Here is a 17,895-nt window from a genome sequence, read left to right as displayed (position 1 = left end):
ATCACCTGAGTTCACCTCAGCCCTGCAGTGCTTTTTACAACCTTTCAGCTCATTGTTTTAGTTTTCCAGCCTGCAAACAGTGCTCCTATCAAGTGTGTTCTCAGATGCAGGTAGCAGCTGATAAACCCACTGTACACTACCCGCCCAACAGCAAACAGACACAGTCACCGACTAGCTGGTGAACATAGTGGAGCATTTAGCAGCTAAACACCCAGATATTTCCCTCGTGAGTTGAGGGACAGCAAAACAGAGCAAAAAAAGAGTGAATATTTGACTAGCATTCATCTTGTGGACAGAAACGCGATTCCAATTGAATGCAAATGTGCTCTTCATCTGCTGGATGTGTAAATACGCCATTGCTTGCTAACATGTTAAACTTGCAAACTTTATAAGGTGAAAATTAAATGAATTAATGCAGCTTTAAATAGTCAGTTGAAGAACTGACCAATGGCAAAAATCACTCGCTCAAAATGGCTGCTCTCTCTAGTCTTAAACTCAGACTGGTCCTCACAAAGACAGAAGTACAAAAACACACACTCGCATATTGTCTGCCCTGTACAGCATCTGGCAGGCAGCGTGTTTTTTTTTTAAGCAGCAGGATGTGTGTCGCTGTCCAAGAAACTGATTCAGGATGACTAGTTGAGAATGTCACACTCAGTTCAGCTAGGCAGAGATGTCACTGTGTGTGTGTGTGTGTGTGTGTTTGGAAAAAGATCGCATTTCACTGAGTGTGTGCACACACATGATACAGTTGATTACACTAGCTGCGTTAATAGCTAATCTGTGTTTGAAAGCTTAGCCTCAGTGTATTATTATGGTAAACCATGGTGTGAATATTCAAATATTCATAGTGATGAGCCGCTGTGCCCCCTGGGGCTCCAGCCTTATCACTGCACACCCTACCTGCCACCTGGCAGCTGACACGGTCATGACACACACACACACACACACTCAAGCTCACAGTTACACAACTGCAACTGATACCTGATTTTCTCTTTTGATCTCAAGTTTGTTTGCAGGTTGTTAAATTTTCCTTCCGCTCTCTTTCTTGTTCCACCCACTCCTCCTCTGTCTTTCACCTTTTTGCCCTTTTTGCACCCATCTTTCTCTCTGTCTCTATGTGTCATGTCCTCCTCGTCCTCATCCTTGTAGTTTCTTCGAGAACATGCCTCGCATCATGTCTCCAGACTACGTGCCCACAGAGACAGATGTTCTGCGAGTACGACTGAGGACAACAGGCGTGATAGAGACCCAGTTCAAAGTCAACCATCTCATTTTCAGGTAGGCTTTCATTGAGACATAATGCTGCGGAATAAGAGTCCTTATAAGTGCTGACTGACGCAGTGCAGCTGCCGTCAGGTCTGCACTTGATGTAGATTTCTCCGAGAATGCCTGTTGTCCCAAGTTATTTCACTTCTTCAGCTTTGACACTCTTATCTCCATCTACAGCCATGCGATAGGCCCAAGATTTGAGATGGAGATGGGCGGCTTCATTCAATATGTCAAAATGGCACATTTCAGTTCATCTACTGACAGCATACACACACACACACACACATTCAAAAGCATCAGTCTTATCAGCGGAGAAGCAGAGGGCAAGTATCTGAGCTCATGGGGCTGATGTCAGATGACCATATTCATCTATGATCAATGAGCCGGTGTCACATAATACCAACTACTTTATCATCCTCCATTGGATAAACTCATTTCCTGAAGCCATTGATGGTCATGACAGGGTGCTAGATATTAATGAACTTGATTTCTCTGCAACCTCAGTGATGCAGAACAGAGCTTCAAAACTAACGTCAAAGGATAATAACGTTGAAATGAATGTAATAAATTGATACTTGCTTGCTGATGAAATCCTGCATAGTATACCTTTAAAGTTGCAATTCAACTGACATTACAAAAAAATTGTACAGACACTACACATACTGAAATAAGTTGAAATAGCTGTTAAAATAAAAGTGTTGAAGCTGATGTTTCAGTTTAAGTGAAAACACTGAATGAAGATGAAGTGTCATTTCAAGTGAAAGCAGTGAAAGGAAAGATGCCGTTTAAGTTCAGCAACTGAAAGTAGTTGAAATGTCAGTCGTGTGCAGGTGACAAATTGAGCTGGATGTGTTAGTTGAAGTCCCGAAAGAAATTAGTTCAAGTGAATAAACTGAAAGATGATGTCAGTTACAGTGCTGGCTGAAGCATACGCACTGAAAGCAGGTGCAGTAAATTGTGTACGGTGAATTGAAGTTTTGGGAATTAAGAGCTGAAGAAGGTTTTGTTGTTCACCGGAAGACCTGAAATACTATATAAAATAAACATGAAATTACAGGATAATAAAATTATATCTAAACTTGGCAATGTCTGATCAGCGTAAAGAAGACTATCTATCCAAGAATTAACTGCCAACTTTGGTAGGGGCAGAAATTGACATGTATTTAAACTGGTGTCAGTTCCTTGGAATTAAAGATCTCTGCAAAGGTACTGAAATCTGGATAATGCAGGAAGTTACTGACTGACAAGTAGACAAGGCGGAAATTGGATACACAAAAATTAACTAAAAGAAGTGGCTGTAGCGCAGTTGATAGAGTGGGTCAGCCATGAATCACAAGGATGATAACATGTTGAAGTGTCCTTGAGCAACATACTGAACCCCTAATTGCTCCCAGCCAAATAAATGTAATGCAATGAAACTTTACAGCAATTACTTCACCTCAAATTTGCTGAACATAACAGGTTTATATTTTAAAAGTGTCTAAAAGTGTGGTATCCCCTGTTAAATCATGCTGGATGTTTTTATTCAATTATTTGAACTGAGAAAAGTGTTTTCTCTCATTTTCATGATTGTGGTGTTGATGTAAAGTCCTGTGTGCATACTGCTGGAAAGACAGCTTGTCTATGATTATATAGACCTTATTTGAGTTATTCACAGTACGTTTGTTGATTGTACAGTACAAGACAACTGACAGAAAAAAGTACCAGTATAGTCAAAGAACTGGCAATATGGACACTTGGTCTGTTCCAATACCCATATTTGCATTATTTGCAAGCAGTCAAGTGTCAACCAATGGTGTAACTTCATCAGTCAGTGACATTTGCGTTTATAAAATCAAAAATGACTCTAGCGTGAAGACCTGCAACAAATGATTAAATTTAGTCTTGGGCAGTGATTTCTTAATGGGTGTCCAGTGAACACTGAACATTTGTGGTCTGTAGAGGTGGAAATCAAGAGGTCAGTTGAGAGTGTTGGTTTGTGACATCAGCATGAAGGATTGTGGGTGATTTTCCACAGTTTGGTTTTATTGGAAAGGTAATGGGCTGTGAAAGGGTTAACAGGATACATTCAACAATGTACACTCTGTGTGTGTGTGTGTGTGTGTGTGTGTGTGTTTGTGTGTGTCTGTCTACAGTGTATCTATTATATCAAGAAAATCGGATTACTCTGTTGTCTCTTTTTTAGTAATGTCTACCTGAGGAGTGCCTCCTTTCTCATCCAACCGCATTATCAACCCATCCTTCATCCATGCTTGACATTACACCTCACATGGAATTATAATAATAAAACACATTACTTCAGTTTTTCATAAGATGTCTGTTTAGCATATAAACAATGTAGAGAGCGCCAGTTTGTCAGCAGATGACTTGAGTCTGGGGCATTTGTGTCACATCCAAATGCCTCCTGTACGTCTCCGGATGCTGCTGACTTGTGTGTCTTTTTGCGTTAAACATCATGCACACATTTTACTGGAGTATTAAGGATTTCACATCAGGAAAAGTTTCACCAGCAAAGAAACACTTTGATCATAACCAAATTTGTATTGTGTGCAGATAAATGCTGCGTTTTCCTTGCAGTTTCACTGTTTGCGACACAGTTGAGTCACTCAGAAGCCAGTTGTTCTTTGCTCTTTTAAAAATTTGTTTGTGTGTATTTTCTTTTTCTTTGAAGCACTGTGATGATGGTGACGGTGTCAGATCTGAGAAGCAGAGTCCCAGGTGGTGCTGGAGGACGGAGCCCAGCCTCTGCCAGCTCTTATCTGCCTGAATTCTTGAGGAGATAAATAATTGGGTTTAGTTAACTGACACACAACACTGTGTCTGTGTGTGCGTGTGTGCGTGTGTGTGTGTGTTACTTTGAGAGATCAAGCCCTTGGGGTCGATGAGGAGCTTAGCATAAGTTGATGTAATTATTTCAAATTTAGCAACAAAAAGGATATTAAAGGGATTTGGAGAAGTAGATTTGTGTTTTCGTGGACCGTGTTTGTCAGAAGGAGAGAACAAATAGACAGCAGGGATACAGCGTGAGTTTTTCCATTTCAGACATAAACAGTACGTAGTTTTACTGACCCACTAAATTAACAAATAATTGTTTTTAATTATAAGTGGAGGCTCTGTATATAACTTTTCAACATCAGAATAATATCAGTGTTCATTCAGCAGTGGTTTTAGAAAGCAGCAGACTGCAAAGTAAATATGGAAATAGTGATTTCTTCTGTAGTTTGGTAAATATTGAGGCTGCACTTGTAGCTAACAACTGTCTCCCTCACTTCATGATTGTCTCTCTCTAGTAGGTTGATACTGAGGGTTTCTCATCTGTGCCAACATCTGCGCCCTGCACTCCTGTTTTTATTATTTAAGACTTGTTTTATGACTCACTGTGAGGCATTAGAACTGTGACAGTTTTAAAATTAGGTGCACATTTTTCTTTATTATTAAATTATTCTCGGTCTGTCAGTAATGTTGCAGGATGTGTTTGCTCTGCTGAAGCTTTGAGTGGTCTATGATGCACATCATGTGACCCCAACATTCCCAGTTCGATTCTGACCAGGGCACCTTTGTTACATGTCATCATCACCCATGTTCTCCCGTTGTCCCCCCGTCTCTTTAGACTGTCTTCTGTCACATCCAAGGAAAACTGGAGTAAATATAATCTTAAAACAGAATGTAGGCCTGTATTAGGAAAATACTGTACATCTACTTTTGAAACATGCAGCAAATCAAATCTAACATCGTACAAAACCTTGTTTCAAGCTTTGTGAAACTAAATTTGGTAACGCTTTACTTTATGGTTGCGTAATTTTCGCATAATTTACATAAATAATTGTTATTTGGTGTTAATTATAGGCAAACTAAAGACAGAGCTGAGTTGATAATTAATGAATTCAAATTAAATACTTGTGTAACCTAAACAGTGATTTAGTCAGTGTACAGCAAGTCAGATAAACACACAAAAATGTGACATGTTTCTACAGACAAACATATAATTCAACAGAGAATAAAATTTCCAATCAAAAATTTGTATCAACATGGGTTTTAATTGAGATTTTCTTTCAAGGACATTCCTATATTTCCCATGATTTGCACCAAATTACAGTTATTTTCCAGGAAACTTATTGGAAATTATTAGAATTATGGATCAGTACAATAAAACATTCATTTTGTGGAAAACGCTAATGTGTTTTAAGGGTGTTTTATGAAGCTAAGAAAAAAAGGAATGTGTAATAATTGCAGATAAATATGCTGGCCAATATTTGTTTATTTCATATATATTGTATCGTAGTGTGTATTGTACACATTACGCGGTAAGTAGTAAGAAACTGTAGTAGAGAAATTCCAGTTATGTCAAACCAGTGTTATCATTACATAGTTGGTCCACCAGAGAGGACTGACAAGTTTTATTTTTCAACTGTAAAGTGTCCTGCTCAGTACATATCTTGATTCTTTAATAATTAAGTTTAAAGGATCCCTTTCTAAAATGTTTGTTTGATATTTATGTTAAAAACTGAATATGAGCTGATCATTATCAGATTTTTAAACACTCAATTATCTATTGGTATTGACCTCAAAAATCCAGCGTCAGTCAGGCTATAGTGCTAAATCCTTGTCTGAAAGCATAAAAGTGACATTGTTTTCACTGGACAGTGATGAGTTAATCATCTTTTCTCCAGCCTCTGCTCGATCAATGATAATGATCAACTGCATGTCCAGCTCTCATGTTACAAGACGCCCCAACCCCTAATCTGAACCCAAAAGTATTGTGAGGAGTCTGTCATGTAGAAGTAAACACACAGTAAAATGTTAATGACTCCCAGAGCTTCACATCAAACTTCCTTCAGTGTTTCAGGGAGATTCTAAATAATGAATGTGACCAAATGTTCAAGATTTGAATAATTCAGCTTAAACATCATCTACGGGCAAAGATAATTGTCCCACACAGTACGATAGTGTGATGTCAGTCTTGAGGTTTGTCTACCTCGATCCTGCTACACAGAAAACAAAGTCACCTTCCTTGTACTGTGTAACCTTTAATATCAGTAAGTTTAGATTTTATAGGTGTAGACTTTTGGAGTTTTTCTTGAGCAAATGTTTTCAAGGAATAGTTATTCCCTTTCTTGCCAAGAATCGGATAAGAACATTGATATCATTCATTTCTGAACAGTTAGTTTGGAGGTAGAGACATGAGGCGATTAGATTAGCCTAGCTTAAAAACAGGAAATAGTTACACTATGTAAAACTACAAATTCTCATTTTTACATTTCTGTTTGTGTACAGATTAAACAAATGAGATACAACATTATGTTCATTAATACATTTTGGAGGTGATTTTTGAACTTTGGACAGAGCCAGGCTAGCTGTTTTCCCCTGTCTCCAGTCTTTGTGCTAAGCTAAGCTAATGGCCTGCTGGCTCTTGCTCCATGCTTTCGGCGGTATTGATTTTCTCACTGTCAAGAAAGTGTAAGTGTATTACAGTACTCAAACCTCTAAACAGTATCTCTCCCTCTGTGTTTGTTTTCTATCACTATTCAGCCTATCTTTACCATTACATGTGCTTTGTGTGTATTTTACTTTACTTTCTACAAGTGATATCCAAACTAAATTTTAATTTGTAGCACTTCTTAAGTGTTTCTCTATTAAGCCTTATAAAAAAATATTCTTTTTTTAAAAAATTTATAAATTCTTTAAAAAATAGGAACAAAAGCAGTTCTGTACTACACACAGACAAAAATCTCACACCCTGAATAATCGATAAATTAACAGCACTCCAGGTCTCATTAACTAATGCTTAATGAACATGGATGACAGCCTTTAATCAAACTGTCATGTTTCCAGTGTCTGTGTGTGCAGACTTGTGTGTGCATGAAAGAGCAAAGTCTCACAACTTTTACACCCAGACACAGACTAGTTTGCATACAGACATCCACTTTGACCTTTGACCCCCCAGCGTAATAAGGATCTGGATTTTTTTTTTCCTGCATCATTAATATCAACTGCTCTGATAATTGCAATTACAACACTGCAGATGAGGGTGAACATTACGGGGCGAGAACAGCAGGTGCAGAAGGCAGAGAGGAGAAAAGGATGATAAAGAGGTGCGATACATAAAGAAAAGTGTTCCTTTATACAGACAAGGTCGAGGTTTGGAGCATGTTGGCTCTGTGCAGTTAGCTGTGCAGTCAGTTTTCATTTGAAGAATATTAACATACGCAGTTTATACACTGAAGACAGGTCAGGTGTCTCTTCACACGGTCACAAAACAAAATTTAAGACCTGCATTAGCCTCAGCTTTTCATCATATTGACAGAACGCTAATTATTGTTTTTCAAGTTTTGACAGTCAAATTCAAAGTCAAGTCCTACATCCTAACCTTTTGGCTTTGCATCATAATGTGTTCGCCAAAAACCAAACCAAATTAATGTCAATTGATAGTAATTGTATGTACAAGATAAATTCAAATGATTAATGCCTAATGTAGAGTGCTTTATTAATTTTCAAAACTTATTTCATGACTGTAAGGGGGCGAACTTAATGGAAACACCTGGTGTATACAACTAACACTAAAGAAAACTAAATCTCTCCTCTTGAGCAACAAGTTAGACAAGAAAAGCTCATCTCAAGGTCCGCTTACTAGTTTTTTTTCCAGCACCTGAAGATGATAGTTAAAAGATGTGTCCAGTGAACTTATGTGTTATAGTGACACATGAAATAAAATTTTGGCTGTTTTCAAAAGCTAAATAAAACAAAGTAAGTGTTGCTGCTGACTCTTCCACTTTGGACTGTGATTATCAAGTCTTAAGCTTCAAGTCTATGTAAGAACAAGAGTCACTGGTGTTAAACTCAAAGTTGAACTGCAAGCCTTTTTCCAAGTTTTGTGGCGTCCGAAGTCATCAAATTTGTTACTTAGTTTTGACTTAAGTCCAAGTCATGTGACTCGAGTACACACCTCTGCCTTCCTCTACCTGAGAAGAAAACTTGTGCTGTTGATTCACTGTATTTATTGTCAGTCGTTCAGTTTTCTGGCTTATTTGCCGACAGGTTGCTGGAAGCAGGACTTAACTGAATATGTTACCAAACGCTGACTCTCCATGGTCCAGATTATGGTCAGTGTGTGTCTGTGTATGTGTGTGTGCACCTGTACTCTTATTTGTCAAAGCGTGTGTTATTAGGGTGCACATGCTAGTGAGTAGGTTTGTGTAATGAAGCATCAGCTTCACTGAGGTGTCATGTGCCAGGCTTCAATTTCCATGGAAAATTTCCATCGGAAATCTTATCTCATCTTTACATTGTGTCGCCTTCGCTGTTTGTTTCCCTGTCTGTGCGTCCGTGTTTCCACATGTTCATTTCCCCCCTCAATAAAGCGCTGCATTAACTCGATGGATGCTCAAATGGAAGTTGGGAGATGGCACATCTGGCTCTGAAAATGGGCGAAGTGGGACGAACTGATCTGTGTCTCTCTCTGTGTTCTCTGCTCTTATTCCTGTTGTGTTTTTCTCTCTTGTCTTTTTGGAGAAGGTTGACCTTTACGCTCTTTGTGCTGCCCTGTTGTGATTGTCTCGGGGTAAATGTTGTGATTGTCTTGGTGAAAATTGAAAAGGAGGGAGGGGGGCACCCAGTCTGCGGAGATGTGTTTGACTTGCTCCTCTTTTTGTGTGTAAATCGCATATTTGAGGAATATCTGACCTTATCCAAAACCAATACAATCTGTCATTGATTAGAGTTTCCTCTCAGTACTACAGTGGGCTGTACCATCAGTATGGAAGGTCATGAACACTCAGAAAGCACACACTTTTCTGCTGGAAATTGAATCCTGCTAAAGGACATGTCAGTCACAATGAGATGTCATTTCACATACTTGTACACACACACACACACAAATATATATTTATGATTGTATATAAATATATATAACTAAAGTCCTGTCTTTACTGTCGTGATGATAAATAAACAGCCGTATTCTCTCAGGATGGAGGATGGTTTATTTTACTACATACAGTCTATGTAATTTCTTCTGTTCTTGCCTCTCTGAGAGGGCAGAGATGTCTCCAAAATCAGACAAAAGCATATTGTCAAAATGATTTGTTTCAAGAAATGACTTCTGTTTGAAATTCAGCAGCTCAACAGTAGCTTCTCTGTGGCGTGAGAGTCGCTGTGTGTGTGTGTGTGTGTGTTTGCGCGCTTTGTCTGTTTACTCTCTTGAAGGTGCCTGATTGGAGTGTGTTGGCCTGCTAAATCAGAAGCACCTGGGTCCAGTATTTCAGTGTGAATCTGTTATTCCTCTACCCGTGTGCAGCTTGTTGTTACTTGCCCTTGATTTTCTTCTCCACATCTTTAATACTTGTTTTTTATTTGTTTCTCCAATCAATATTTCAAATTTGCCAACATCACAAGTCCATCTCCCATTGAGTTTACATCAGTTAGACTTTTTTCACAGCAGACAAGGAAAAGCACAGATGTAATTAATAATGGTAACAAGCCACAATGATCCGTGCCAATGAGCCAAGTCCAGGGCTCTGGATCTGGGACACCTAAATGGGATGCAGCCATCATGATTGTTATTAATTACACCTGTTTTTTCTGCTGTAACATGTCAAAATGCCCACTGTGAGCAGATGGGGGCTCTTCTTTTGGTTCATGGACAGATTAACTTGTTAGGGTTAAATTAAAACATCCAACAGGTGTTTTCAGTTATTGTGCTGATTTGACCTCTGCTCAGGTTGAAGTTGGGTGGACTTGTGCTGGAAACTACATGAGGTGTTCAAACTCCATGTACTGTAAGAATTATAAAGGTGTAAATTGTGTAACAAAGTGAATGTGAGATTGAAATCACAGTCTGTACATGACCACACAGCCCTGAAGAGCGCTAATCAGTGAAATAAGTGAAAACACCTGTGTGGGTGGAGCAGGGCTAAAATGTAAATTGAGTTTATTGCGTGGCCCCTTTTTAACCCTCACGCTGTCCTCTTATAGTCCCGCACACACCCCGTGTCCTTAGGGTCACATCGGTACATCCCCCACCAAATGATGATGATGCTTATTATTATTATCATTAATATTATGATTATTGTTATTGTTATTACACCCCGCAGCATAAAGCACTACTTGTTTTAGAGTCTTTATTATACATCTCCCCTGACACATGTCGGGCAGTATACAAGCGCACAGCCTTTGCATATATATCTATTACACCCGCAGCATAAAGTACTTGTTTTAGAGTCTTTCTTTGATGGACAAATCTGACACCTCTTCCTCTTACTCGCTGAGGTGGAGGCAGAGGCCGATGCGGACGCCAGTGGAGGCAGCACAGGCGCTGATGTATTATCCTTATCCTTATCCTTATCCTCATCCTCAACCATATTGACTGTGAGTGACCGCCTGGTTCTCCTCTGAATGGCCTTCACGACCGCAGTGGAGGCGTCTGTGCGGGGGAGACGCCCTTCTTTCAATCAACGGGGTTACGAGCACCTTACCCAGCTGCTCCAGGAACACCCTCCTCTTGTTCCGCTTGCAAGACATCCAGGCGGGGTTTAGCTCTCTCCATATGACGAAGGCGTTGTAGACCAAAACGTCGACTATGTTGTGGAAGACGACCAGGGGCCAGCGGGCGGTCATCCTCCTGCAGCTATATGTCCCGATCACCTTATCTAGGTTATCCACACCTCCTTTGTTGCGGTTGTAGTCCAGTACGATAGCGGGCTTCTTGTCTTCACGATTGCTGATCTCGGCCCACGTGTGCCACGTGCTCAGAAGCACCACGTTCTTGTTTCTCTTCGGTACGTACACTAGCATCGTGGTGGCCGTGAAAGCGATCATGGACGACGACACCGGTCTCCCCTTACACATAAGCAACGCCGGCGGGAGCTCGGGTTTGTTCTTCTGAACTGTGCCGACCATGGTGATCCCCCTCCTCAGGAGCTGCTGTTCAAGTTCATATTATTATTATTACATCACCATTATCACTCACTATCGGCCCACATGTCCCACACCTCTCTCACAGCGGCCAGTTTGTTGGTCGCGTGCCTTGCGGATCTCGACTTGCGGTCGTTGAACTGTATTAGTTTCGAGTGCCTGTAAAAGAGTTTGAGTGGCATCGTAGCGCGGAAGATCGCTCTTTCGCTCTCCAAGTCCCACAGACTCGCTACGGCCTTGCCTCTAGACCTGTATACGCCCGCCAAGATCAGCAGCCCTACATAAGCGTGCACGTCCACGTTGTTCATGGGCTTCCAACCCTCTCCGTATTTCCGAAACCCCTCCGGATTGGTCGTCTCCTGGATGAGCTTGTCTATAGCTGGCGTGAAGAAGAGGTAGAAGGTCGAGACAATGTCGCGGGTGCGGGACACCGCGTACGGCGTGGGTCCAGTGGTGTTCGGCCTCGTCGTCCTCGTCCCTGTCCTCGTCCCCGTCATCCTCAACCTCGACCTAGTTGGGACCTTTTGGTCTGTCGTACCGCCCCGGCGGCCCCGCTTCTTACGTGCTGCCGAGGAGGACCATGTCAGTTTTCTGTTCTTTGACAGGTATGTCTCTGTTTTGCCTTCTTCCCCGCGTTCCTCGTCTTTGTGTTCTTCGTGTTCTTCTTCTTCTTCTCGTTCTTCATGTTGTCGTTCCGTCCTCATCACCCTCGTCGCCCTCGTCGTCCTCGTCCCCATCCTCGTCCCTGACCTCGGCCTCGACCTGGTCACCCATTTTTCGCCTGACACGGAATATTACTAATTTTACCCATTTCTTGATTAACACCCCCCTTTCCTCATTTTAACCATTTCTCAATTAACACCCACCCCATGTTCATTTTATCAAGTTTTCGGTAAAATCGGATACCCTTTTCATTTGACCCATTTTTCGAGCAACACCCATTACCCGAGTAACATTTTAAAATATTTAAAATAATAGTCAGATTAATTATGAAGTTCAATACAGCTCACCAGTGATGTTGAAGTATAGCCCATAGTTTCCTTCACCATAAACCAAAACCAAACAGGAGCACAAATAGGCACCTGCCATGGCACAAGCACACTGAAAAGATGTATGCTCCTCTCACACAAAGCAGTAACACAGCTGAACCAACTGATTACATGAACCACCTGTTGTACATATCTTTTATTAGATGCCTCAAAACAGCATCTTTCAGCTCACTGTTGTTTCCACAACTTTACAGCTTTGGATCACTGTCACTTCTCTCATCAGCGTTGTTTTTAGCAGCAGGAAGGAGTTGTTTTCAGTGAAAAAGCCCACCATACACAAACTGCTCAGCACACAACAGCAGACAGACAAAATTAGTGACTAGCTGGTGAACATAGTGGAGCATTTAGCAGCTAAAGGGCCAGATATTTCCCCCAGAAAGACCAAAACAGAGCGAAATGAAGAATTAATATTGCATACATTCATCAGGTGGACTCCAAATATGCTAAAGTCTCAGTATCTGCTGGTTGTATAAATAAGCAGCTGTATGCCAACAAGTTTGCCATACTGTATCTACTACTATCTAATCTGCCACTTTGATCTGGATTTAAGATAATTGCACATATATTGCACATAGAGTATAGTAATAGAGTAATAGCCTATACTGTATATATGGATCTAACTTTGATCTATTTTGTTTGAGAACTTGCCACAGTTCTTCTGTGGATTCAGGCGTCTGAGTTGTTTCTGTCTCTTCAGGTAATCCCAGACTGACTTGAAGATGTTCTGTGGGGGTCATGTCATATGTTGCAGGACTCCTTGTTCTTCTTGTAGGTGAAGATAGTTCTTTATGACTCTGGCTGTATGTTTGGGGTCATTGTCATGCTGCAAAATAGGTTTGTGACCGATCAGATGCCTCCCTGATGGTATTGTGTGAGAATCTAAACATCTAAAGTGCCAGACTTTTGCACAGTTATGTGTGTATATATATTACTACCAGTGGAGGCTGGTCCATAGAGGCAGAGGAGGTTGATCCTCCTCTATTTTTTGAGAGACAAAAGGGAGATCAAAATATAATAAATAATATTTGGTTGAAATAAACCATTACAAATCTCAGTATTATTTATAAAGTATTTTTTCTCTCTTTGGAAAAAATCCATTACTGAAATTCTGTTTAAAATGCTTCAAAAGCGACACCTGCAGGGCAGGAGGAGAAAGGGCAATGTGTGTGAAGTGGTTGGGGGGGCGCAATTGGTGGAGGTGGAGTGGGGGACAGAGGAGGACGGGTGCCTGCTGTCCTCCGCAGGGCGGGATCTCTTACATTGGACTCAATGTATTTCATTTTTTTTCATGCTAATCTGTGATTGGCCATGACACATAAAATGACGCTCCAAGGGAGGCTGTCCTCCCTTACCAATCAACAACCAGAATGCAATATTGACATCAAATTGGTCCAATGATAGTTTCCAGATTTCATCTTCAATTCTCTCCGCTGTAAGGCAGAGTAGATAGGCAGCAGTAGATAGCTCCTTGCGTTAGCCAATGCAACAGCTGACTTGTTGTAGCAGCCTGAAGGACTCTATACATCCATGGAAGGACTGTTAAGGACTGTTGTTAAGCTAATGGGAGAAATGATCTGGACTGTGCAGCGCAGCAGCAGCAGGACGCTGCCGGGGAGGCTGGAGAGAGAAGCAACTGGAGAAACAACCAGGAGAGTTAGCTTGTTTGTCATTGTTGCTAATGATATCAGACTGGTTAACCAGCAGCCACAAAGTTCTGTTAACTAACATACAAGATGACCAACAGCTACAGATGGACGTTATGACATGAATACTTGATCTCCATGATAGAAAGAAGAAGACGTCAGATAACGTGAGTCAGATACAGCTTCTCTCTCTTTGTCTCTTTGGTTGCTAATTTCATCTCTGATGGTTAAATGTCTCTCTGTGTGGCTGTTGTGTGAATTTATCTCCTTAACAAGAATGCAGCAGAGATCATATAATGTGTTGTGGGTAGTTTGCTTGTTGAAGTTATAGTGAGCTGTCTTTTTAATTGAGTGGTTGTTCAGTCACCTGTTGATGTTGATATGTGATTAGTGAATGAGTGCAGGAGGTCTGGCTGCTTGCTTCTGACAGTTTCTTTAGTTTGTTTTAAGCTGAGCCGTATATTGAGTAATAAGCTTAAAGTAACTAGAATAACAAGTGTTAACTAGTGGTGTAACGGATTGTAGTTGATCCGTGATCCGTATGGGTCACCCCTATGGTTCGGCAGGCATATGAACTGCGGATTAATTGCAAAATTTAAAGTCACCAGCCGCCACTGATTACTACCCTTTTTTTCTGTTTATCTGTATCATGTTCCTATCTACCTCTTTGGTTCCTTTCTCTGGTGCTGCTGTAATGCTGAATTTCCCTCCAAGGATCAATAAACTTACCTTACCTTATCTTATAGTAACTTTGTGAGGTGATCATGTCAAATCGATTACCAACATAACTTGGTTTCTCTGAGTAACCAGAGACTACGAACGAAGTTCAAAATACCCAGGATATCTTTTCGTTAGCTGGCTTCACTGAGCCTAACTGTCCAGATAAGCAGTACTATGAAGCTGGTTATCAACTAGCTCAGTCAATTCTGGGTTTTCCAGCTCATGTGAAAGAGGTAGGGTTGTTAATTACAAGCGTCATCATCAGAACTATGAATGAAGTACTTCACATGTTATGAGATGAAATGGTGATACCAAGTACCTGCGGAAAGCTTCTGTTTTAGGTACAGCAAAAAGCCATGTTCAACAAAGTGAAATGTAAACAATAGCCTGTAATCATACAACAGAATAAGAAGATGTAGAAACACTAAAAATAACTTTTAATGTCAAATATTAAAAGTGAAATCTCACTGGCCACCCCAGCTCTGATGGATCATTGGTCAAGTTCAGGTCATTCAGTAAACACAGTTAAAGGTGTTATGTGATGTTCAATTAGTTAAACTGAGTAAGAGACATCTATGGAATATAAGAGAGTGTTGCTCATGCAGACAAGAAAATATGTTTATGATTGTGAATGTTCTATATTTTTCTGTATTGGTAGAAAATGTTATGGTGCAATTTACACATGTAGGTATTTGTAGCATTGTGTGCGGGATGTTTTAAGTAAGTAAAGTCCATTGAGAACTTTAAAGCAGGACTGTAAGCTAAAGTTATTACAGTGAAGTTCATAGTTAGTAGAGATAGTGGAGTTGATGCAAGCTGAGTCAACGCCACAATGATATGAATAACATTGCTGACTGCTGTATGTTTTGCACAGGTGACCCCTGTGAATAAATGTGTTGCACCAGTTTGGACCCAGAGCTTCATTTTGAACCTGTAACATATACCATATTTACTCCACCACAGGGAAATGGCTCATAGAAAATGTGTAGCCTATCCTTAACAGAATTACTGATAATAGACATGTTTAAATAACCACTGCCTCCCAGAGACCGATGGACGGAAATGGAAAATGTAATGTACATAAAATAGAAAAATGATTAGAATGGCAGCTGCATGTTCGTGTTGTTCTCGGTTGTAATATCGACTCTAGTCGTTGTAGGTGATCAGCATGGCACCTTTAGTTTAATGCTGTATTATAAAATGTAAAAATAATCTGGCGTTGAGCACAAACATTACAATGGATGCTAATATAGGTCTTGGAATTCAATTATGATTTATCTGTGCGTATGTTGAAGCAATGTGATGTTGTTGTTGTTGTTTTGTATCCAGTCAAAATGTCCTGGATACACCACTGCTAAGGCTTAACATATATGTAGGTATTATTGTATATGACTTAAGTAAAGAGTGAGTATTTTTTGCTATTTAGTTGGATGATGAAGAAACCATGAATATGAATATGTCACATAAAACAACAAAAATAATGCCAGACTGTTTCTGCTACCAAAGCAAAGAGTGGAAAAGTAGTTAATGACTGATGAGGCTTATCTGACCTAAATGTTGCATTTATAATCATTGGAGCCAATTAACAGTGTGGATTATTTTTCTAATAAAAGACAGTCTTTCGTATTTATTTCCAATTATCATCACACAGTTGTCTCATGTTATTCTGAGCTGCAGTGATGGAATCAGAGTGTAAAATCATCCACACTGCCAGCTTTCATGTGTTTAGAGTCGTAAACGATCTCTCCGTTTGTTAGAAGCTCTGTTTTAAAACCAGAGTGGAAATAGAAAGCCTGGAACAATAAAATGTTTCTAACTGACCTATAAAAATATATATTGCTCTTTTTTAATTGTCACTTTATTGTAAACTCAGGACTTTTGTCCATGTTGGGATCTTGTAGGAATGATGACTCTTTTTTTCCAGTGATCTGATTGGTCAGTGGTCGGAGTGTTGACAGGTTGTGATGCTCCAGAGCAGGTTAACTGTTCAGCATAAGTTACCATGGTGATGTACCCCAGTAAGAAGTGAACCGCCATCATAACCCTGATAACCCAGAGTTAAACCTGAAGTTACCTCACTAACCCCAAATCCTGCTTCGTAAAACAGGCCTGTGGTTACTTAAGTGCATGTAAATGCAGTCAGTGCTGTGTTTACAACTTATTCCGCTGCCCCCAAGTGGCCAAAAAATCAGTTGACAGGGCTTTAAGTGACAAATGTTGCTATTAAGTATGTACATGAATGGAGAACTGATGAGAAATGTTTCTATTATTTATATTTTTTTGTTCATTTTTCTCTCTTTTCCTCTGCACCTTGTCTTCCCTCCCCGTGTGTAGGATGTACGACGTTGGAGGCCAGCGAACTGAGCGGAGGAAGTGGATTGGATGTTTTGAGGATGTCAGGGCGGTGCTTTTCGTGGTGTCACTCAGCGGTTACGACATGACCTTGGTGGAAGACCCCTCTATGGTACAGGCTGCAGTCACTCAATCAATCACTCCCTCACAGTTTTCATTCTCTCCACTCATATTAAAAAGAGACCTCTCATTAAAGTCTCACCCAATCAGTGTATGGCTATCCCTTGTCGTCTGCCCTCTGTGTTCCTCTGCACCTCTGCAGCTGTCTGATGGTTTTATTGTCTTCTTCTCTGCAGAATCGTCTGCAGGAGAGCATGAAACTCTTCTCCTCCATCTGCAACAACGTCTTCTTCCGCAGCACATCCATGGTGAGAAATTCGTTCGGTTACTAGGAGCGGTTATTGTGAGTTTTTCCGCAAAATTCATATAAATTTCAGAGATTTAAGAGTTGTTTTGCTGTACAGTGAGTCGACTTAGAACAACTTCTACAACTGTCTCAGTCAAATTTTCACTTGTCGCCCTATGTTGGTATCTTTCTGTCACAATTTTTCTTGGATGTAGCAATGCAGAAAGATTACATTTGTAATCTTGCCTACAAAGCTCTGACTGGTCGACTGTTGCTGGCTAAAAAAGCCTTCAAATGGGACAACAGCAGATGTATTTGAATCGCTGAAAAAAAAATCAGAAATCAGAGTGGCAATTCAGAGGTCTGGGACCAGAACAGTAAATTTATCTGGAAATTCACATAAAATTATATTAGAACCCTGTTTCTAAAAAACAAAACAAAACCTAATCTTGCGTAACATAAATCTGTTGTTTCTCCTTTCCTGTCCCGTTAACCATCTAGACTTCAGACCTCAGATTTTTCTTGCAGTCCCTTTGGTTGTCGTCTATGTTGACAACCACTGCTGTAGAGTCATAGAATAATTTTGTGGGGTTGCAACATAATTCAT

At 40.3% G+C, this 17,895-nt stretch overlaps 1 protein-coding gene across 3 annotated transcripts in view; it reads left to right on the top strand.

Annotated features, from left to right (window-relative positions):
• The window catches only part of gnav1 (guanine nucleotide binding protein (G protein) alpha v1), a 34,929-nt gene that overhangs the window by 13,222 nt on the left and 3,812 nt on the right, over positions 1-17,895 (top strand). For all 3 annotated transcript variants that reach the window (XM_044346111.1, XM_044346110.1, XM_044346109.1), the window contains 3 exons: positions 1,153-1,281; positions 16,925-17,054; positions 17,239-17,310. In XM_044346111.1, coding sequence (XP_044202046.1) covers positions 1,153-1,281; positions 16,925-17,054; positions 17,239-17,310 — 331 coding nt within the window. The remainder of the gene's footprint in view (positions 1-1,152; positions 1,282-16,924; positions 17,055-17,238; positions 17,311-17,895) is intronic.

Source organism: Thunnus albacares, chromosome 3, assembly GCF_914725855.1.
Source record: "Thunnus albacares chromosome 3, fThuAlb1.1, whole genome shotgun sequence".
In the NCBI taxonomy this organism is placed as follows: Eukaryota; Metazoa; Chordata; class Actinopteri; order Scombriformes; family Scombridae; genus Thunnus; species Thunnus albacares.
Note: the sequence above shows the minus strand (reverse complement) of the source record. Positions and strands in the feature narration are given on the sequence as shown.